Source organism: Meriones unguiculatus, chromosome 17 (assembly GCF_030254825.1).
Source record: "Meriones unguiculatus strain TT.TT164.6M chromosome 17, Bangor_MerUng_6.1, whole genome shotgun sequence".
In the NCBI taxonomy this organism is placed as follows: Eukaryota; Metazoa; Chordata; class Mammalia; order Rodentia; family Muridae; genus Meriones; species Meriones unguiculatus.
Window position 1 is genome coordinate 90,701,259 of NC_083364.1, and position 24,535 is coordinate 90,725,793.

A 24,535-nucleotide genomic window follows, 5' to 3' on the forward strand; every position below is an offset into this window, starting at 1 on the left:
GGTAGCCGTAGGAAAATAGACAATTAGGCCTCGGTCAAATCGCAGAGAACACGCTGCTGAAGTGTGTTTGTTGCAGGCTAGACTTCTTTATATACCCTGGGTGCTGGGTGTTGGTTCCCTGTGGAGCCTGTCCCCCTGGCACCTTATTAGAATGTCACTCGGCTGCCAACTAAGCAGTTCTCCCACTAACTCGTAAAAGACAGGTGATTAGTGTCACGTCTTTAAATGACTGTCATTTCAAAGTCAATCTGGTCCTCCTCGCCCAGTTTCTCATTAGAAGCAATTTTCCTTTAACAGTCTTAACAGTTTCTTAGAGTTATTGCCAAAAACCCACTAATGCCTCTGTATAATTGATGAAAATTTACATAAAACCACTTATGAATAAAATAAAATTAAATATATTTGAATGTTTAAAGTATTAAAAACACATTGGAGAGGTGATAAATATTGAGGAAGTTGATCTGAGACACCTGATGCTTTTTTGGAGAGCTAACCTAACTTGAAAACTCCACGCCACTTCCAGGAAGCCTAAATTACACACTGTGTTCAAGTCTATCTTTCCCAGTGAGGAATGGTGACCTGAAAATACCTACTAATTTTTACAGAGTTCCACACCCAAAAAGCATGTGTCACCGTTCTACCTTTTATTAGAATGAAACTTAAGGTGTTAGCAGACATCTTTTGATAGATGCTACTTACAAAGAAAGCCACATCTCTTTGGATATTTGCATCTGTGAGTTAATTGTATTATAAATAAAACTGGTGATAAATAAAACTGGTGGTACATTTGTAGCCAGTCTCCTTGTAAATTTACAAAGAGTATCTTCTCATACACAACATGTTTTTACACAAATCATGTTTTCCTGATTGTTTAACAGATACAGAGAATTTAGTTTCTTCTTCCCTTCAGTCATTTAGAGACATAATGTATGGTTGGAAAGGAACTGGAAATTCCCAGCCTATTCTGCCAAACAGAACCATAGTTGTAGCTTTGTTACTTCTTCCCGGTCCTCTACAACTCAGCCTAGGCCAAGGCATTTAGATAAATGGCCTCTTACTGTTTCTTGATGAGTTTCAGATCAAGGCAGTGCTTGCTTACATCACGTGTCGCTGGGAACATGCCTGTAGTGGCACCTGTTGGAGTAGGAAAATTATAGGCCTTGGATAGGTTTCTTACCCCCATATTTCAGTTTTATCTTCTGGAATCAATAACAGCCAACATTTTTGGCTAGAAAAAAATATAACCAGAAAATGTACACTGTCTACTATTTTATCATTATATTCTCAGATGCAACTTTTTTAAGCTTGAATTCTTTCCCTTAAAAATACCAGCACATAGTTGGGCGAGGTAGCACATGCCTTTAATCCCAGCACTTAGGGAGGCAAAGGCAGGCAAATTGCTGTGCATTCAAGGCCATCCTGGTCTACAAAAAAGCAAAACAAACAAAACAAAACAAAACAAAAAAAACCCAATCAAACAAACTAAAAAACTCAGGACAGCCAAGGCTACACAGAGAAACACTGTCTCAAAAAAACAGAAACAAAAACAACAAAACAAAACAAGAACCCACAAAAACAAAAACAGCACATTTCAAACAAGCTCACCAGTAGCTTTCAGTTTTTACTACTACTAATAGTACTAATGATAAAATGTGTGTAAAGTTTGGGTCATTATCCACCTGGAAGTCCTCAGCAGACTTGACTATGAGGTTGATCTGAAGCACAGCAATCCAGTGTCGGCAGCACTGAGCTTCGGTTGTAGACGTTTTTCATGAATAGCTATGGTAAATTGCAGTTTGAGGGCAAACATTTTCTTCTTTTACTGAGGAAGAACATTCCTTTGCCATGAGAAAGCTCAGAGCTGACCTTTCTTATTAGAAATTCTAAACATTTCTCAGGGTGCACTCATTTGGGTTTAGTATCTATTAAGGCGTCTTTTCTTTTTGCGACATCAGGAAAAATTCACACTGTCACGTTGTTTACATCTGTTTTGGGTGTGCATTTCAACAGTCACATTTATTTAAATCCCTTTAATACTGCAAACACTATAAACACATTTTATGATTCTTAGCTAAACCAAAAATAGAGTGAGTCAGGTTACAATTCTCTTTACTGAATAAGGAGATGGCTAACCAACATCATATCTTACCTTCCCTGCATTGGATTTTGAAGAATTTTTGAAATCATGTCCATTGTTTGAGAATTTCATAGATGCATATTATACATTATGATTACGTCCAGTCCACAAGCTCTTCCTTCCATTACGTGCTCTATCTTCCAAACCTCATTTTGTCTCAACTCCACATGCTCTGTTTATAAAGCTACTGAATTCACTTTGTGCTCCCTGTGTAGACAAGGATATAGGATCTACAGGGTCATGTGTAGGTCTCCCGGACATACATCCCTAAAGAAAACTGACTCCCATTCTAACAGCAGCCACCCCTTGCCAATAGCTCCACAACTAGGAGTGGAGGATATTTTCTTTTTTTTTTTTCCCCAAGTGGCCAACTGAATCTTTAGTATAGAAAAAAAAATTACAACAAACAGTACATATTTTCTTGTTTCATAAAGTTGTCTCATATGTAAACCACAAATAAGTTAAATCCTCAGATGGGTGTTTCTCTATGTGTGATGTGTATTTGCTTTCTAAATTTATTAGTGATTAAACAAGAAGTTATGCTGCTGTCATAGTGGATAAAGAATATCCTGGATTCCCATAACCCCATAGATACATCTACAATTGGAGACCCATGGCATAATTAGCTGGGCACTGCTGTTAATGAGATAAATACCTTTTGTCGTTCAGTGAATATATAAGTCTATGTTTCATACAGTAAATAATAGAGATTTACTTATGATGTACTATATTTGTAAGTACTTGTATAGAAAAATTGTGTCCTAAATATCAAAGGAGGAGAAATGTTGCTACCTCTGTCCCCACAGTGGGGACAGCAAACAAATGAACACAAACACCTCATACTTCTCATTCACGTTTCTTTGGAATGAGAATTTTCAAGATCTTGGAAGCAGATTAAATAAAAGAAAACCAGAGAGGAAGGAACATGGTGGCTGGCATGAAAAAGGCACACATTCATTGTATGCATGGCTCCACGCTTTAACAACCTCGAAAGTCAGGAAACATTAACTCTTTTAGGCATGCTACATATAGCCTCTGGGTGATGGTTAGTCAGCAAGTAACAGCAGGAAGAGCAGGCATATGGGGCATAATTCTCAAAGGATCAGAAGAAACAAGATTGCATAGTTTTAATAGGCTCTGGGGGTCACAGGGATCATAATCAGTGACAGCCAAAAGTGAAAGGAACTCTCAGTTCTACGTCTCACTGTAGCCTCCTTTGGATTTTACATCGTCAATTTGGAAAGATAGTGGCCTCCTCCATTAGTAAGTTTATTGTTTCACTTTATTTTTCTGTCTGGGTGTAATTTTTCTATGTCTTTAATTTATTAGGATTTTCCTCCATTATGTTTGATCTGTAGATTTGGCTCAAAGTGCTCCCCATCCCAGTCATTATAGTTTACTTTATGTAAGTTTGACCTAGCTCTCTCTCTTTTTTTCTTTCATATCTTTATTTACTATGAATCTATTTGTTCTAAATCTGTAAGCACAGCTCACTGTCCTAATATTTTTCTTAGATAACTTTGAAGTCATCATAATTTGTGCTGTGGTTCCTGTTTGGGGATAGTATGAGTCTTATATCCTTGGTTTTTTTGCTGGCCTTGTATGCCAGGTGTTGTTATTAAACAATATGTGTGGTACGCATTTTTGTGTTCCTGTAAACACTCTCAGCTTTGTTCTGGGGTAAGGGATTTACATGGAAACAGTTTGATCCTTTGAATGTTGCTTTCATGGGACGTTAAGTGAAACTAAATCAGTACTTAATCTCTGATTATTTTTTTGGATTTACAAAATATCCCTTTGATTCCTTCGCCAACTCTCTGCTGTATCTAGAAGGAAGCTAAATGATTGAGCTCTGAGTCTCTTTGATAATTCTGTCAGGTGGCTCTTCTTCAACTTCATGAGGTGTCCTCACCTGCACAGATTACTCATTAAGCTGTAGGGATGGCCTTGGTGAACTTTGCAGATCTTTGCAATTCTCCCCACTTTCCTTTGCTGCTCTCCAGTGTACCACCCTTTACCTCTCCTGTGCTGTGTATCTTGAAAAGATTTGTGCCTCCTGTACTTTGTACATTTTTATGGTTATTTCAACACAGAAATGCTCCTACTATTTCATTTTTTCCAGAAGCAGAAATCCAAATCGGTTAATTTGAATCTCTACTTTTATGAGAAAAAAAAAATCAATTTGTCCTATTTTTTAAAGATAACTGAAAACATGGGATATACTCACTTATATAGACCTATAAGATATGATAAACATAATGAAATCTATACACCTAAAAAAAGATAAGCAATTGAGCGGACATGGGGTAAGATGATCAATCCTCGTTTAGAAAGACAGATGGGATGTGCATTGAACGTATGACAGGAGTCTACTGAGCACATCTGAAAGACTCTAACTAGCAGTGTTTTCAAAGCAAAGACTCATGACCAAACCTTTGGCAGAGTACAGGGAATCATAAGAAAGAAGGGGAGTTAGTCTGATGGGGAAAGGATAGGAGCTCCACAAGGACCAAATATATCTGGGCACAGGGTCTTTTCTGAGACTGACATTCAACCAAGGACCATGTATGGATATAACCTAGAACCTCCACTCAGATGTAGCCTGTGGTAGCTCAGTAACCAATTGGTTTCCCAAAGTGAGGGGAACAGGGACTATTTCTAACAGGAACTCAGTGACTGGCTCTTTGGTCTGCCCACCCCCGAAGGGAGGAGCAGTCCTGTTAGGCCACAGAGGAGGGCTTTGCAGCCAGTCCTGAAGATACCTGATAAAACAGGATCAGATGAATGGGGAGGAGGTCCCCCCTATCAGTGGACTTGGAAAGGGGCACGGTGGAGATGAGGGAGGGAGAGAGGGACTGGGAGGGAATGAGGGATCGGGACACGGCTGGGATACAGAGTTAATAAAATGTAACTGATAAAAAAAAAAGAATCGGAAAAAAAATAAAGATAACTGAATATAAGTTCCATACTTACAGCAACATTTAAAAAAATAACAGAGACCTAGTTTGTGCCTAATAATTACTACTCTTATTTTGCTTTAAGCCTCTTTCCCCTGTTATATTCCTGTGGAGAACAGTTTATTAGGATGCCTTTAAAGGACGATAAACCACTTTAAAGCAAATAAGCTCACTATTTTAAATTTCCTTATGCAAATACATGTATACATACTTTCATATACAAATTATTAATTTTAAGTGGACACTGAGAAAGTCGTCAGCTAAAAACTCATGAAGTCAGCACAGTATATAAAAGCTAGCTCATGGGAAATTTGCATTGGTTCACTAATTGTGACAAGTATAAGTAGCAACACAAGCCATCACTAATAGATACAGATTAAATAAAAATCTATACTATTTTCATAAGTTTCCTATAAACCCAAAACAATTCTAAAATATATAAATGTGGACAATGGACTAACTTAAACTACTAATAAATAAAAAAAATATTTGTTTATTTAACATCTTTAACAGTTTATCCAATCCCGCCTCTGAGAAAAAGGTATCGGACGGGTCTGATGCTCTTTGGGTGGATGACACCTAAATGAACAGCAGTACAAAGTCCTAATTTATTTCTAATATCAGAGATCAGACCTCTACTCTTGCCTGATGTGTCCAAAACAAAAAAGGGGGAACTGTAGAGAGCTGCGTAATGCCGTGCCTTAAAGATGGAGCTGGTTTCCGCCTTCCACCTTCCCGATGGTGAGTGCTCTCTGTCACAAACAATTCCACATTTGGCTAAGGCTGAAAATCTGGCTTGCTTCCATGTATGTGGACCTATCTGCATTGCCCACATGGCACGCTGGGGTTGGCTACCCAGAGGCTATTTAAGCTGTGGGCTGGCTTTCCCCAGGGTCAGATGATTGTTCAAGTTTCCTGGATAAACTGCATTGAAAAAATAAAAATAAAAATAAAAAATAAAACATCATTCATAGTGATAAAAAAAAAAAAGAGTTAAATAAGACATGCTCTTCTCTGGGTCGAAAGCGGCTGACCCTGAGTGCAGTGCTTAGCCTCGCATCCTGAGCATAACATTTTAGGTTTTTATGGTAGCCAACCATGCTTGGGGAGACTATCCTGCTTCAATGGCTGTAAAGGCCTGAATGATCATGGCTGCATTACACTGTTGTGAGACTCTAATCTTGCATATACACCACAGGCAAACCAAGGAGACCAACACCAGAAGGCCTGCTAACGCTCCCATGCCCGCCCATTCCTTCAGATGATTCATGGCTGCAGCAATCCATGATGATAATCCTATGACTAGTCCTGCATCCACTCTGGTAGAATTTGCCATAACAATGGCCATTCTCAGCTGTTCCATCATAGTATAGAATTCTTCAGTCCAATTATCTAAAATATAGCTACACATGCGGGTTGATGCCCCAGATCCCGCCTCTGAGAAAAAGGTATCAGACAGGTCTGATTCTCTTTGGGTGGATGACACCTAAATGAACATCGGTACAAAGTCCCAATTTATTTCTAATATCAGAGATCAGACCTCTACTCTTGCCTGATGCGTCTAAAACAAAAAGGGGGAACTGTAGAGAGCTGAGGAATGCTATGCCTTAAAGATGGAGCTGGTTTCCGCCTTCCACCTTCCCGATGGTGAGTGCTCTCTGTCACAAACAACTCCGTATTTGGCTAAGGCTGAGGATCTGGCTTGCTTCCGTGTATGTGGACCTATCTGCATTGCCCACGTGGCACGCTGGGATTGGCTACCCAGAGGCTATTTTAAGCTGTGGGCTGGCTTTCCCCAGGGTCAGATGATTGTTCAAGGTTTCTGAATAAACTGCATTGAGAAGAAGAAGAAGAAGAAGAACAACAACAACAACAACAACAAAGATCAGAAAGAAGGAGAGGAGGACCTCCCCTATCAGTGGACTTGGGGAGAGGCATGCATGCAGAAAGCGGGGGAGAGTGGGACCGGGAGGGGAGGAGGGAGGGGCTTATGGGGGGATACAAAAGGAATAAAGTATAATTAATAAAAGTTAAATAAAAAATTAAAAAAAACATTCAAAAAAAAGTTAAATAAGTTACAGTTTTCTATACGTTTTTGCCTTGCTTTATTTTTGTTCTGTTTTGAGACAGGGTTTGATAGAGCCCACGCTGAACTGAGACTCACTACCCACCCAAAGCTGACCTTGAATTTCTGCAGCTTCAATTTCCCACATACTGGGCTTACAGGTGCTGTAGCATGCCCAGTTTATGTACACACAAACATTACACACAACATACATACACACACATGTAAAACAGATGCATAGAATAATTGTAAAGAACACATAGTTTTAAGAATTGAAATATCTTTTCTATCATAATAATTAGAGGGTAAAGTGTGTCTCCCTACGTTTATCACTATAAACTGCACCTCGAAGTTTATGAACAAGAATGATAACGCACCTTCCTAAGTCCTCCCCCATTCTGCACGTAATTCCATTCTCCCAATTGGTCGTAGTAGCATTTCTTCCATTTTATTTCTCAGGAGATGAAGTGAATTCAATATATTTCATGCTGAAAAGCCTTGTTACTACTTCCCTGCATATCATCTGGCAATATCCAGGTGGAGCGTATGAAATATGAGAGTTCTAAGGCTCTATTTGCGAGTCGTGAAGGAGAGGTATGCACTGTGTTTGTGGCTGTTTTTTCAATGTCTTCGTGTGTTTTGTCATCTATTTCTTAAAAATAATAATTTTCTGATTTTAACAAGTTGCAGAATACCAGTTCATAATCACAGCCACTAAAATGGATTGTAGCATTACTGTGAATGCACTCATTTGACTCAAGTTTCAGTAACAGTCAATGCAATATTCTTAAAACACAACTATCAGGTTATGTTTGTATTTAAAAAATATAATTTAGACATTTTTATAATTGGAACAATTAATTAACCCCTGTATATAACTTTAGCATAATTGTCCCAGCAGCAGTACAGTTGAGGGGATTCCACAGACATTAATGCCTTCTGAGAGATTTGCATGTGCATTTTACTGACGCATGACTGATGGCTTCATGCTTCCCTGGTGCTGTGCTTACAATCACAGTGGCCACTTGGATTCTCAGCAACAGATGAGGGAGTTGGAAGCAGCTGCCATCTTTAGGAGCTGTGAAAGTGTCGGGCTAACTCCACACACAGTTCTGCACTGACACGGAGCTACAACAGGCTGAGATACAGCCACATTTAGTTCTGCCCGCCATGCTCTCAGAAAAGCATTTGAGACTGGATCTCATCAGAATATTTTATTAAAGGCAAAATGGTTTTAGAAACATCCACTAGAAGCCAAACAAAACAGTACAGTATCTGGCATGATTTTTAAGGTTAGCCTGGAGAGATGGCTCAGTGGTTAAGAACACTGACTGTTCTTCCAGAGGACTAGGGTTTGGTTCCTAGCATATACATACAGGCTCTCAATCATTGGAAACTCCAGTTGTGAGCGACAATGTGGGTTCAGAGAATCGAACCTGGGTCCTCTGGAAGAGCAACAAGTTCCCTATCTCACCAGGCCACCTGTCCACCCCGCTCTCTCTGCTATGAGTCATATGGGGCTAGCTTTCACATTCCTGCTGCCTTCCCTTCTCCACCATGACAGCCTGTGACCTGGAACTGTGGGCCACAGGAATTCTTCTTGTCCTCAGTTACTTTTTCCCTGGCATTTTAACAGAGCAATGGAAAAAGAAAACTAAGAAGTCAAATGTGAACAGCTCTCTTGTTAATTAAAAACACTGCAGTTTACTAGAATTATCAAATGGAAATTATCAAGACATGCATATAGAGCTCAAGAACGTACACTTACCAGAAGCTGGAAAAAGCTACTTTTCACATGCTGGCAGGCACACAAACCAAAACTTGACCTAGAGACTAGGTCATCCTGGAAATCTTTTAACTCCTAGTATAAAAATAAGATATATTATAGGGAATATTTAATTTTTTATACTAGATTACACATGGCCTTTTTAATACACATATAAATTGTACTAGAGGCATGTTCCTCCCATGCACCCCACTACCCTTCCACTTTGTGCCCTTTCTCACCACCATGCATTTCCTTAGATACTGACAGTTTTTGATATATACAAAACATACATACAAGACATTCTAACAGGAAACCCAAAACCTATATTACTCCTGATTAACTATGAGATTATTGAACCACAGATGCTATGTTCTCCAAAGAGAATTCAAACGTTAGAAATTCCCAGGTGCATGTCCCAGACCTTTAAAGAGCGATTAGGCTAGTGGTAGGCTGCTGCAATTCACATGGCCAATAGCCACAGTAAGAGACATGGATGGAAGGGAAACCATATGTCATTCATGGGCTAGAAGACCCGGAAGTGGTACCAAGGGGAGGAAGCTATCAAATGGAAACCTTGGGCATCCGGTGGAGGCTGATGGCCAGACTGAACCAGGACATGGGGAATAGCAGGAACAAAAGTTCTTGACAGGATCTAGAAGAAATCAACAAGAGGTTACATGGCTGGCAGGCCCATGCTGCCCATGCTGCCCATGCTGCCCATGCTGCCCATGCTGCCCATGCTGCCCATGCTGCCCATGCTGCCCAGCTGGCAGCTGGCAGCTGGCAGGGTCAGCACAGTTCTCTGGGCAGCAATCCAAGACCAAGGCAAACAAGGACTGAATAAACTGAGCTCCCACCTTTGGTACGGGTATCAGGACAGAGAGCTGCACCTAGACAAGAACCAGTGATGATAGCTCCCAGGGAGCTCCATGTGCTGTCCAGAGAAGGGGTGGCTGAAAGATTTCAGGTTAGCAACACCAGCTTCCAAAGAGTAAAGGCATTTTCCCGAATGTGATTAGTGTTTTCTTGGTGCATTTCCAGTTTTAATTCTTTGCTTCCAGGTGGTCTGTGCATACATTAATTTTTGCATTAAAGTGTTTATTGTACCTGCCGTATCCCTGGATAGACACCTAGATGTCAGGGAAAATGCCCTACAACCTTCTCATAGTCAAATACTGTTATATTCTAGTTACTCACCTGTAGGCGTAAGGGCTTTGTCCAATAGTGTTCTGGGACCATAACTAATTAAAATAGAGTTTCTTAGCTGAGCCTACTTTTCCAGGCCAGAAAAGGAGGCTGAGACAGGAGAGGACAAGTCCAAAGCTTACCTTGGGTAAAGAGTTCACAGCCAGCCTCTGTGACATTGTGAGGACCTGTGTTTATTGTTAGATGCTGTGATAAAGTCTTGTCTAGGTGTTGTGATGAAGTTTCCTATAAAAAAACAATTTAAGGAAGTTTTATTTTGCTTCCCAGTTCAGGATAGATTCTGTCATAGTATGGGATGCAGTCAGGATCAAGAGGTGGCATTTTCATATTGCATCCAGATATTAAGCAGAGAGGAACAGAAGCTGTCGCTCAGTAACCTTTAACCTTTCATTCTGCCCAGGATTCAGTCAAGTAAATGGTGTTTCCCACATACCTAATCTCTCTGTCTCAATTAACCCAATCAAGAAAAGGTACCACAGGTATGCCTGCAAGCTAACGAAATCTGGATGACCCCTCATAGGCGTGCATAGAAGCTCCTTTCCTAGATGAGTCTGAGCCCTATCTAGCTGATGATAGAAACCATCACACATCTCCAATAAAAAGTGAAAAGAAATGCTGCAGAGCCTGACTGATGGCTCAGTGGGAGAAACAGTTTGCTCCACACCTGGAAACTTGAGTTTGACTGCCAGATTCCGCGACAAAAGGGGAGAAATGAGTCTTAAAAGGTGTCTTCTGACACGGGCTTGCACACCATGATGCATTTGTGCCCACATTCCCATGGCAAACTGTTACCTGCTGTGATGTATTCGTTTTCTGTGATTCTTTAGCTTTTCAGGTTTTGTGTTATTGCTGCTCTTGTGTTTTGTTTTTTTTTTCTTTTCTGTTTTTCAGCACTAGTGATTATGCTGTCCACATGTGCTAGGCAAGTACTTGACCATAGGACTATATCTATTCCCCTAGTTTTCATATCTTGACTGTAAATTTTAAAACCATTTCTTAAACACCCCCTTTATACGAAGAGGCATCTCTCCAACACAGAAGGAAATGAACATGTCACAAAGGAGTGTTTCAGGGAATTCTTCATTGCCAACCCATATGCTGTTTTTGAAACTGCACAGAGGTTTTATGAAAAACAGCGAAGCCTGTAAGTATGCACGTTAGTGGTTCACACTCACACCGTTTTCCTCGGACCCAGCAAGCCAGTTCACGTTGAGCATGTGTCGAGGAAGCACAGGCCAGAATATGCTGAATAAGAAAATTTGCATCTCACACTTCCAAACTCTCGGGATTACATAAAATATAAAAAATAACCCATTACCCTCTGAAAGGTATTCCTGATGGAAATTGCTTTTCTGTGCCATTTCTGAAATTTACAGAGAACACCTTTTTTTTTCCCTATAAAATTTGCTGTCACATTCCAGGAAGAGATTTCATAGGAGCACATTTTGTCCAAACCTCACTGCTTTGCTGCCGTATCCGAAGCACTGGCATGCTGGTACTTGTAAAATGTCTGTTGAGAAACAGAAAAGATCCAGAAACTATATGCCTATGTAAATGTGGTCTGTTGGCCTGTAGAACAGTGTTCAGTGTTTAACAGATATTCCAAACTACTTGCTGAATAAGTGATGCTGAATGAGTACGGTCAGATATTTAATCTTAAACAGAAATATCACATGTTTTACCAATGTACCTTCAGGCTCCAGGGGTTTTGTTTGTTTGTTTCATTTTTTAATGTAGTTGTTGTTTTTTGTTCATGCTCCTGTCTTTTCTTCTTTTTCAGTATATGTATTGTATGTCTTCTGTACTGTTTAGAAAGCTTTATACTTCCTGGTCTCTTCCATAAGGAATTAAGCGAGAAAGGATAGGATGTTGGTTATTAAATTCAAACTGAGATGCTTCCAGCATGATGCTTTAAGGTGTTTCTTTGCTTCTGTGCTTCAGAGCCCTGTTTCATTCTTATAATAAGGAAAGTGGTGGAGAGCTGGTTTCTCTATAGGAAACAAGACAGCAGATTTGTGTTAACAAACAGGCCAGTTCACCCAGCAGTTGGTGAAGTTCTGTAACCAACATGTAGGTCTCTGTTACAGGTGGTTCTTGAAATCAATCGCCAATCCAGAGATGTAGTTCACACTGAACTGAAAACACCTAGGATTTTTCAACCAATAGTAATTCCACAAGGAGTATGTATTTTTTTACACTATTTATTTATTTATTTATTTATTTATTTATTTATTTATTTCAGTTTATTTACTTTGTATCCTGGCTGTAGCCTCCTCCCAGTCCCACTCTCTCTCCGTTTTCTCCCCCTATGCCCAAAATGTAAACCATTTTTCTTTTGCAATTAAGAGAGTGGGCTCCTCAACCACACTATAAACAGGACTAGGAGTTGCACTGTGTGTGTTTGTAACACTTTCTTGTGTGCTCTTTCTTTCCCAGTGTGGATTTAGGTCTGTTAGCAGAGCACTTAGAGCGGGACTTCCACTGTGGTGGAGGACAGGATATGCCAACAGGAATGCCTCAGGGTAGAGGCGACACAGCATTGTTTTGGGAGGGTGTTCTTTCAATCTGCCTTTGAAATTGCTGATCCTAAGTGTTGAGACACAACCTGTTTACACCCCCTAAATATCCTACGAGGATATTTCTTTATTAAGAAAATTTAATTTCTTCAGGCCATGGAAATAAAATGATTTTAATGCTTTTCATAGAGCTGCTATGTGAGGTTAGTAGAAAACCTGATTGGGTCTCCTCCCTGAAAAGTGACCCATATTAAGAAATCTACTATTAATTTTTAAATAATTGGTAAGAGATGTGGACAGAGAACACAATGTATTATTTTAAATTACTTTCAGGAAATGCTAGTATCTTGGCTTTGGATAAGAAGAAAATAAGGTAGTGGAAATTCAAAGGTAGATTCTCTGTGATCCTTCAATGTCTTAGAGCCAGAAACTGTAAGTTAATGGCTGTGGCCCGCGGACTGTGCTCAACCAGGCACATCACAGGAGTTAGTAGACAGATCCTGTCAGTTCCCATGAATGCTCTTTTCATTTCTAGCTTAATGATTAGCTATTTTCTATGATTAGTGAGTGTGAATGTTTCCTGTTTAAAGGCATGTTTTGTACTGTCATGTAATTTTTCCATGTATGTTATGATAGAGCTTGTTTAGGTATAATTAAGTCAGCACCTAATATAGCTAATATAACATTTGTTGACGTGTATAATTTAAAAGGCTTGACATTCTAGTGTGCTCTTCAGGGAAGCATGAAATAATGATACAGTATCAACAGATTTACTTTGTAAGTGCTTTAATTTGGCAGGAAGCTTTAGAAAATTTACTATGTAAGACTATAGAGGTTATTGGTATCCAGGTTATATTAAGTACTATAGAGATAGGTTTGTATTCTCCTGATACTGAAACATCTGTCAAACTTCACTTGAAATAACTATATAGCAAATGTCCATTTGTACCACTGTTTCTCTGCACTCAAGTGGGGGACCTTTATAAATGTTGGATGCTGTATTTGACAGGGTCATTACAGATGGGCTGGTTCTCAGCCTACTCTTGCAATGATATGAAATTTGTAAGTTTTGTGGCAGTTCATTCCATGGTTTCTCATTTGCAGTTTTTACAGTGCATGATGTATTCTGTATGTGTCTAAACACTAAATACTATGCTCCTGATTCTGGGGGCTGTGATGTCACAAAGGGCATGACCTTTTAGACAAAAGTCAGTCTTCCAGAATATAAAAATATTATAGTATAACTCTAACATGGACACTTTCCCTAATACAGGGGAATTTTGTATAATTATGTATAGTTATGAAGGCAGTTGATAGACACTTCAGAGCATAATAGATTTTTAGTTTAATTGCCAGGCATATATTTCAACACAAATTAAATTAGAAGGAAGAGACAGCATGCTTTTGTTTCAGTGTACTATCCAGACTTTGAGAAGTTTATTTTCCCAGTGAAAAAGGAAAAAAAAAACTTCATGGAGAAAATGTCAGCCATAATTAAGATCGATTAACTGTATATACTTATTAATTAAAAAAATATGCTAATTTTTTTTACTAAAAATGTAATTAACTTCTCAGAAAGAGTAGAAATGTGCTAATCACTTGAAAGAAGATGAATTCCTGGATACTGAAAAAGACAAAGGAAGTGTTGGAGAACTCTCAGGGCAAATGTGTCAGAAATGTTTCAAAATTAAGAATTTTATTTTTATTTTTTATTTAAATTTCACATGAAGTTTATACTCAGGGTAACTTTCACATCCCAGTATTTAGCTTGGCGACTGGCTTACATTCAAACTATCAACAAGGCTTTTTCAAGACATTGTATAGACAGTTTTGGGTTGAAAGTTATTAAATATTATCTAATTTGACATTTTTTTTTTTCATTTTGCAAGCAAAGGGTTCTGTAATTCTTTATGTGACTCTGTATGACCGTTCTATATATGGTGTTAATTCCCTCAGTCTCCCACCTGCATAATCCCCACCTCTGTGACTTTAAGAATTATGCACTTCACACTTACATAAACTGTATTAGTGAGAAAAATACATCTGAAAATTTGACCTATGCCGTCCCGTGTTTCTATTCAACAAAGCGGTGAATGGATAAACGGGAACAAAAGGTTATGTTAAAGCCTCTAGAAAAGAATATTGTTGTTTATTTCTGCTCACCTGCTGCCAGTTATAAAAAGAAGGAAACAAAAGAAAAAGAAGAAATCACATAAACAAAATTACAGAAGAGGCAAGTAGCTTCATTCTTCCCTTCATCAGTCATTTTCTCTGAGAAATCTTAAGTCCAAATCTACACTGACTCCAAAAAGATACCACTGAGTGAAGGATGAATCAATCCCAACTTTATATTTTCAAGCTCATCTCATGGAGGAGCCAGCCTACTTGTCTATATGGACTTTGAGTTTTAGTATCTCAGCAAGATGCTGCCATTGCAGCATGTCTCCAAGAAATCTTCATTCCTAATTAGAGGCCCATCTGGCCGACTCTACTACAGTTTTGGAAAATCACCAATGCTTACTACACACATTTGAGACATACCTGATGGGGCTGATCCTGCTGCTGGCTATGTGCTGTGCGAACACCCAGGGCAAAGTCTCTAGAACTATTCTTTTCTCTCACTTCCCTCTGGCTGTACTGTCTCACTTAGCTCTGCATTCTCCCCAAGTTCCTATATTTGACCTTGGTCTCCATGTCCAAATTACACCTTGGCTAGTTAATCACAGGGTATTCACTTTGAAATCTGTAATTACAACTCATTGTCAGTACATATACATACATACATATATATATATATATATATATACACACATATATATATGGATGAAAAATAGAAAAAGATAAAAAGTAAAAATTAACAGTAAAAATGATAAAATTAAAAAAAATAAGAGAGAAAGATTAAAAAGAAAAATCCTGACAGGCCATGATGAGACAAGAGACCCTCACAGCCCTCACAGTCCGTTGAGTTGGCTTTCTGTTGGGCATTCAGCCTTTCCTGAGGGTAATTTGTTTCCCCAGTGAGACAAGCCAGTGTTTTTTGTGTTTATCGATTGGAAATAGCTTCTGGGTTAGATATGGGGATGTGAGGATGCTGTCCACTTCTCTTAGTTCTAGGGTACCATGTGGTGCAGACCCCTTCACGTCCTGTGTACATATCCAGTCTCTATGGGTTTACTTGTGCCTTTGTCACTTTCTTGTTCCCTTAGTGCCCTCAACTCCTCTGGCTCTTAACACTCTTACTGCCTCCTTGTCTGTGGATTTTTCTTGAGCCCCAAGTGTTGAGATTTGAGATATCAGGTTTAGGGCTGAGTGTTCAATTTACACACACACACACTCTCTCTCTCTGCATAATGTCAGTCTCTGTATTTGTTACCATCTGTTGCAATAAAACTAACCAGGATGTGTTCTTTCTGTTTCTATCTTGTGGAATAATTTGAGGAGTACTAACATTAATTCCTCTTTGTAAGGCTGGTAGAATTCTGGGCTAAAACCATATAGCTCTGGTCATCTTCTGATTGGGAGATTGATTTTTAGTTACTCTTTCTTGGTGCTAGGAGTTAAAGACCTGTATAAACTACTTATCTTTATTCTCTTGATTTCATTTTGGTAAGTGATATGTAAGGAGAATATATACATATTAATATATGTATATATTAAAATCATATATATATGATTTCTTTTAAATTTTCCAATTTGCTGGAGTGCAGGGTTTTTTTTTTTAATTTATTTATTATTTATACAACATTCTGCCTGCACACCAGATCTTACTATAGATGGTGATGAGCCACCATGTGGTTGCTGGGAATTGAACTCAGGGCCTTTGGGAGAACTACGAGTGTTCTTAACCTCTGAGCCATCTCTCCAGGCCCTGGAGTGCAGGTTTTTAAGGTATGTCCTTATGATTTTCTGGATTTGTTCAATATTTATTGTTATTTCCCCTATTCAATCTCTGATTTTGTTAATATTTTTAGTTTTTTAGTTAATTTGATAAGGGTTATCAATCTTTTTGATTATCTCCAAAAACAACAACAAAAAAAAATGAAAACAAAAAAACCCTGTTTTGTTGATTCTTTGTATTGATTGTTGTTTTTATTTTATTGATATTAGTACCGATTTGATTATTTCTTCCCATATACTCTTTTGGGTTTAATTTCTTTCTTTTCTTAATAGATGTGCTCGTAAGGTACTAGAATGAGATCTCTCTTGCTTCTAAGAACTTGCTTCATCGCATCTCATTAGTTTGGGTATGTTGGTTTTTTGTTTTGTTTTGTTCTCATTTTCATTCAGTTCTAGAGAGTATTTAATTTCTCTCTCTCTCTTTTCTTCCCCCCAAGACATGTTTCTCTGGGTGTCCCTGACTGTCCTGGAACTCACTCTGTAAACCAGGCTGGTCTTGAATTTGGAGATCACCCTGCTTCTGCCTCCAGGGCTTAGATTTATGGTGTGTACCAGCTTTCAGTCATTTTCATGCAGTACTGAGTTATTCAGATTTCATGAGTTTGTAGCTTTTCTGTTGTTATTGATATCCAGCTTTAATCCAAGATGGTCAGGTAGGACTCAGAATGTTTTTGCAGTTTTTCTGTGTTTTTTTTTCACTCATTTTCTTCCACTGTTTGTCTTTCATAAATTCACTTAAGGAATTTATTCATTTCCTTTTAAAGAACATCTATCATATTCATAAAGGATGATTTAATGTCTTTTGTTGTGCTTCAGCTATCTCAGAATACTCAGGGTAGGGCAGCTGGGCACTAGCAGAGACAGGCTGTCCTAGCTGTAATTGATTGTTTTCATGCTGACATCTAGACATCTGGTTTTGGCATCCCAAGATGATTGTAACTCTAGGTGATAATTTCTGTTATTGTCTTTGTTGGGTAAGTGGGTTTTCCTTTTCTTCCTTATTTTACGCTGCCCTCTCTGGTGGTTGGAGGATTTGGTGGCTATTTGTTTCCTAGTAGGGGATTCTGGGAACTTGCCAGGTGTGTGCACTAGGGTTCTGGATGTGTACATATTGGGCACTGATGCTTAGGAATAGGGATTGGCTGTTGGGGGTAAAGGAGTCCACAGGATGGAAGAAAGCAGGATGCTCCATCTGGATACGCTTAGTTCCCAGGAAACAAGGTAGAGAGTGAGGAGAGGCCCTAAACAGTAGTCTGCTACAGAGTGGAGGATGAGACTGACCAAGGGTTGGATTTAGAGGAGAGAAGGAAGGGGTGAGGATCCAAAGCTTGCCTATCTGCTGCTTCACTGGGCTAATAGCTTCTCTGGCAGGCAGGGCTGGCAGGTTCCCAAGGAATGCCTCCTGGGGTTGGGGGCTGGGACAATGCATAAGTGGAGAGGGATGTTGGAAGAGATCCTCTTGATCTGCTGGAGATAGGGACAGAGAGAAAGGGGAGGCCAGGGCAGATGGCTGATACAGATCAGGGTGAAACAAGGGGACTGGATTTTGAGGGGAGGAGGGAGAGGTAAGGTTCTGCATTTAGTCTACCCACTTTTCTCAATCGTCAGTTTTAGGGAAAAAAATACTTCAGACTTTTCTAAGAGTAACTGCTTCTCTTTGTTATAATATCTCTTGCTCTTTATTTGTACTACTTAGTACATTCTTACATCATATGTTTGTATCAGAATTTACTGTTTATTTTATAACCCACTCTTTGATTGAACTGTTTACTGTTATATTCCTAGCACCCAGGAGAGAGTTTGCCATGAAACAAGAATCTCTTGTTTACTTAGACATTTAGCATGCTGAAATAATTTCAAAACATACAACTCTATTAATCAGACGAAGCAATAACACACTGAGTGCTCTCAGTCTGAACAGCCTGGAATTTCACATGGACTTTCCTGGCTAGTCCAGAAAGCAGAGTCCAGCAAAGCAAACAATTTAATGATCTAAATAAAAATGTGACGATGATGGGGCTGAAGAGATAGCTCGAGGTTAAGAACATGGGATGCAAAGAGAAGGACCTCCCTTATTAGTAGACTGGGGAAGGGACATGGGAGGAGAAGGGAGAGGGAGGGTGGGGCTGGGAGGGGCCAAGGGAGGGTACTATAGTTGGGATACAAAGTGAATAAACTGTAATAAACAAAGAACATGGGATGCTCTTCAGAAGGATGGAAGTTTGATTCTCAACATCCATGTGGTTGCTCAGAACATATGTAACTCTAGTTCCAAGGGATCCAATGCTTTCTTGCTTTTGTGCCTAGCAGGCATGCACTCTATGCAAAGACATAGTACTAAACATAAATAATATAAAATAAATTTATATAAAAAGAATGGGACAAGAAAGCATCATATTACTACATTCATTTGAAATCTTTCTTGTAGCTGTGATTTCCGTAGTTTGTTGTAACTTATTCCCTACTTCCTTTGGAGGACAGAATTTCTCTCCAGTGTCAGCAGTTCATAATGATATTCTCGAGTTTCATGTTCTTTTTGTTAATGTTGCTTTATTTCCATTTATCAACACTGATACGCTCTCTCACTTTCCAGAATTTCCGGTTTCACGTTTTTGTTTGTTTGGTTTGGTTTTGCTTTGAAAGCTCTTAGCCAGTATTACTTATGTCTTTTTTGTTTCTTTTACTTATTTCCAGTGTACTTGGAACTTTCTATCTTCATGTTTATTCTATAACAAACTTGTAGAAATTTCTTTATGTTTTTATCAGTTAAAAGTTCAGCATCTTTCCCTCAAGGAAAATCAAAATAGACGATTAGTTCATATAAAAAGTTGGAAGGATGACACTGGATTCTTAGTAAAATAATTTCATGGCATGTGCTTTGGAAAAACACTTTATAATTTTATTTTGAACTTTAAAAACAGGTAAGATAAATATATTGTCCAGTCATCAGAATAATAGCTGTATCTTTAGCACAGAATAGCATATGCCTTATAGATCAACTGGTCTCACTTTGAAATAATGCCAAAGTCAGCAATTTAGCCAGGTCAACAACAGCTACATGCCTGACTTAGAGACACACTGGGTTTTGTGATTTAATTATCACGCTCAGGTGTCAGGAAATTATCTAGGACAGGATTCAGAAATGGAAGGTGTGGATGGCCATCAACTAAAAACAAAACAAAACAAAACACAAAAACAGCAAGTGTCAGTAATTACTTATTTAGAATGGATTTTGTAACAACAGCATGAAGAACAAGATAGCAACTATTCTGTCATTCTGGAGCTGAGCTGAAGCTGCAGTGGTAAAACTTTTTCTTCACACACAGGACACTTTAGTTGTTCACCCAACATTGCAGCAGAAAAAAAAAGTTTTAAAAAGGATGAACTCTCATTCTGTGTCAGCACTGGGATTTTTATAGGTAGGAGTATAATTGTGAGACAGAGGCACATGCTCTTCCAGGGCAAAAAGACAAGTTAGTTTCTGCTCTTCATTACTTACCAAGTCAAGCTTCTCTGCAGAGACACAGCAGAGCAGGTGGAAGTGCTCTGTGATCTCAATTTACAACTTGGTCTATTATCTCTAAAATAGTTCTCAATGTTTTAAAAATCCTTTCATGGAATTTCCACCTTTCTGTTTTGCCCAGTTGTTTTCTGATCATAGCTCTGAGAATACTCATGAGAGTAATCTTAAATTCTTTTCTGATTGTTCTAGCATCTGTGTCACACTGAGTCTGATTTTGATGTTTTCTCTTTCCTCTTTTAACTTTTACATTTAAAGATGGCTGTTTCCAGTGTCTCACAAACATCAACATTCACACACTTGCAGTTCAGATTAATCAATTAATGGGATTTAATTAAGATTTACCCTATGGGGTATGACTTCTGGCAAACTCTAATACACATCAGTCTTCTTGCTATCTCTGTCTCTGCTTCCTGACACAATACAACTCTATAAACAGTGAGTGTCCAATGTTTTTTAGTTGTTGTTTAAGCGTAAGGTAAATCAATGAATTTGTACTGTGTTTGTGAAATTTCTAGCAGATGGAGGTCAATCTTTTTTTTTTGATAGTGGAATATATAAAGCAGTGATGATTATCTTAAAAGAAACATTTATGAGGCATCATATATTAGACAACAATGTCAAAGCATGATCTTCAGAATACTGAGTAGAAGGGGATAAATCCAGAGAAGAAGATAAGACAAAGAAAACAGAGGAAACGCTTATCATGTCTTACAGGATCTGATCAATGGAAGCAACATAGGCGCATGCAAAAGCTTATTGTTGGGTTTGCAATTAGAGAACAATCTAGTGGAGGTCTGTGCAGTAGAAGCCAGAGGAAAGAGATTTTTGCTGAGCTCTCTTGATCATGACTTCCAGAAAGGTCATTATTTGGTCCATCGTATTTGAAATCATTACCCTCCTAAATGCTAACCACTGTCCAGGCTTCAGGATCACCTGGCAAGCAGGTGAGGCTGCTCGCTTCTGTGTTAGAATGGAATCATGAAAGACAAATCAACACACTAGATTCTTAATTCTGAATGAATATCTTTTATTATAGTATGGATCACATCAAGTACATATTCCCCCTACCTGAGCAACATTGGCAGCAGTGTGGGCAGAGCTTTTACATCAAGGAAAGATGACAGCAAGTCACAGTGTGAAAAACACAGTTTGCATTAACTCAGACACAGTGCCAAAAAAAGAAAAGCAATTACTACTCGGAAAGAAGCAAAAGTCCAGAGAGCTGCAACTTTTATCCTGGATCTTCATCATTGCTCCCTAGAACAAGGAGACTACAGGCCTCCTTGTGCAGAGCAAGACGGACGACAAGTGCCAAACACACCAGTCACTGGCTGGCAACCACCGCAGACAGGCTGCAGAGGTCTGAGGCTGCTCGACACAATGTGGATGGTTTGCGGACCGTAGGTCACACAACCTGAAGGCCTGCATCCATAAGTGACAACGCCCAGGGGTCGGCCGTTGTTTGGTACACAAGGGAACGGACGATATCCACCAGACCCACAGCCTATGGGCTGGCAGTTGTTGACAAAAGAGCTCACTGGCCGGCAGCTGCTAGACACAGGCCTATAGGATGCTGGGAGGCAGGCGCCGGAGATGAAGGAAGAAGCAGGAAGGAAGCCAGATCCTTGGCAGTGTCTGGGCCCACAGTATGCAGAGGAGCAAGAAGAGGTGTCATAGCTGCTGGTTTCGCGGCTGTTTGGCTGGCCACTGGTAAGTTCTGCGAAGGTCTCTGGGCAGTTGTCCATGAACCAGGTATGATCTTGACAGCTGCTGGGTATGAAGAAGACCTCTGCACAGCCCATGTTTGTAGAGCAGGGGCCCATGGAAGAGGTGGCGGGGATATGGCAAGAATTTCGGAGTGATCCTGAGCTGCAGTTGCCAGAGCAGTTGCTGTGGGTAGCCATAGCAAAGCTGAGAGAGCGGTGGTCTGAGAGAAGATGCGAGGACCTCGGGTATGATTCTGACACTCGTTGGTCTCGTCCCTTTATATATTCTCAGAGCCTGGCAGTTCTGTACACAGACTCATCTTCCTTGTTGTCTGAGGCCGCATCTGAACTCTATTATACCCAGGAAGTAGGGCTCCTACCTCCCATAAAACTGGATGATTCCTGCAATGTCTTCCATCGATTGAGTATAACCATAAATCAGAGTTTAACAGAGCCCCTGGTAAAGCTTTCCAACCCGAACAGCCACTTCAGAAGGCGACAGACAGTCCAGTTCTCACCACCAGAGCGCAAACATTTTTCTTAGAAGTCTCTCTTGGAATTTTCTTTGAAATTCAAAGCAAACTAGTTTCAAAAGTGTTAACTTATACACAGCTCACTGAAAAGTAATTCTATCCTTTTTGTAAATTGGCAATATATATCACGAAACACATTTGCAAAAGAAAGTAAAAAACAAAAACAAACAAAAATCTTTACAATTTTTATGATCAAAAGAATTTAAAATGCCAAACTGTGAAAGACTCCTATGAATTTTGCTCTGTTTCATGTCTGAACATAAAATAGTTTTCAGTGAAAATGTGTTTATTCAGAAAATGAGTGCTTGCTTCATTAAATTCTATAAATGAATGAACAGACATTTGAGATTGTGCTCTGTCTGTGACAGTTTAGAATGTAGGTAATGAGATCAGTTCAATTAAAATGATGTGTTCCAGTTTGAACAAGGGCAAGTAAATAGAATTCCAGAAAGAAAGCTGGAAAAAAGTGGCATTTATCATGAGTCCAACAGGCTTATATATTTCAATGTTATTCATCTTACCAATGAAAACTATCTGTCTGGATAAACAGAAAAAAAATCTCTTAAGATGAACATGCCAGTATTTATTTCCTACCTTACATCTGACCTCAATTTTCAAAGGAGATTCCATGTATTTGTTTGCATAAATAATAGCATTGGAATGTATGCAAACTTTCTTTAGGTTTGAGGACTTTGAAGGCTATTTAAAAACTTGTATGTCTCTATGAATTTGTTTTAAATTCATGAAAGTGGTCAGCTTCCACTATCCTACTGCATTTTTCAGACTGGCATATCCAGTAACTCCAGTGGCTATTTTAATGGGAATTTAAATTATCTGTCGAATCTCAATTCCATCCCCTTTGGCTAAAAATTCAATTTAAATCACAGCACTTTCTTCTATTGTAATGTTCAGTGGTCATGGCCACACTTACTAAGTCTCCCGCTGCCCAGGAGAGTATAAAATGTGAAACAGTACGTTGGTTTCTCTACAGCAATACAGGTCTCCTTTACCAGCAGGGATGCGAGTGAAGATAATGCCATATAGACTCTGAGGTCTTATGTCCCTGTGCTAAATTTACCTCAGAATGTGGGGTAAGAGGCCATTACTCTTTGATAGTTTGTGTCTGGTGTAATTAAGAAACCCATCCCAGGCCCTCATCACCAGATACTCTGGACAATGCGGCTAGAGTCTTCTTGTGCAACCTGGGACACATTTGTTGAGAAGCATTAGTAATAGGCACAGCCATATTAAGGTTAATGTTTATCAAATGTGTATTTAAACGTGCTTCACATGGGCTTATCTCTAATAAAACCAAGAGCCTAGCACCTGTGTCATGAGTGCATCACTAAGGCGTATATGCGTGCTTGAGTTCTGTATGTGTTCTATGCACGCATAGCTGTTTTTTTTTTTCCTAAGGGGAAGTGTTATGGAATTATGAATTATTAGAACTTAGTCAGCACTTCCTCCATGACAAACCTAGTGGCATGGACATGCATATGTCTGCTGTTAAGTCACCCTTATATTTTTTTCTTTTTAATTTTTTATTGTTTTATTAATTACAGTTTATTCACTTTGTATCCCAGCTGTAGCCCCTCCCTTATCCCCTCCCAATCTCACCCTCTGTTCCTCTTCTCTTCCCATGCTCCTCCCAGAGTCCCCTGATAGGGGAAATCTTCCTCGCCTTCCATCTGATCCTAGTCTATCAGTTCTCTTCAGGACTGGCTGCATTGTCTTCCTCTGTGGCCTGCTAAGGCAACACCCACCTCAGGGGGAAGTGATCAAAGAGACAGCCACTGAGTTTACGTCAGAGATAGTCCCTGTTCCCACTAGTAATGGGAGCCCACCCTTATAATTTTAGAAGGCAAAATTTTATTCTTTTAAGTATTCATATCTGAAATATAGAACAGAGTAAGAGACATAAAGAAAAGCATAAAAACAAAAAATCCTCATATCTCCAAACATTTTTATTCCCAGAATCTAATATGGCATAATACAGAAATGAATTTATACAGTCATCTATTGACTGCATATATTTGGGAATTATTTAATTTATGTATCTCCCATCACTGGTCACTGTCAATATCACTTTTACACACAAAATCATACAGACTTTCAGAAAACATTGAGTCAGGAAGGTGATTTCTGTAGACTGAATGATGGATGCTATTTCATAATGGCTATGTTATTATAAGGGTTTATTTGGCCCAAATACCAGCTACCTTAGCTG

At 39.1% G+C, this 24,535-nt stretch overlaps 1 protein-coding gene across 1 annotated transcript; it reads right to left on the bottom strand.

The window, feature by feature from the left end:
• Positions 1-21,340: 21,340 nt before the first annotated feature.
• On the bottom strand, positions 21,341-21,973 carry LOC110543990 (keratin-associated protein 26-1). The gene has a single exon (XM_021630149.2). The coding sequence runs from the start codon at positions 21,971-21,973 to the stop codon at positions 21,341-21,343; it is 633 nt and encodes a 210-aa protein (XP_021485824.2).
• Between the last annotated feature and the right edge of the window lie 2,562 nt (positions 21,974-24,535).

What these genes read in the sequence shown, in the direction of transcription:
- LOC110543990 (XM_021630149.2), bottom strand. Translation starts at nt 21,973, where the DNA reads ATGGCTACCCACAGCAACTGCTCTGGCAACTGCAGCTCAGGATCACTC.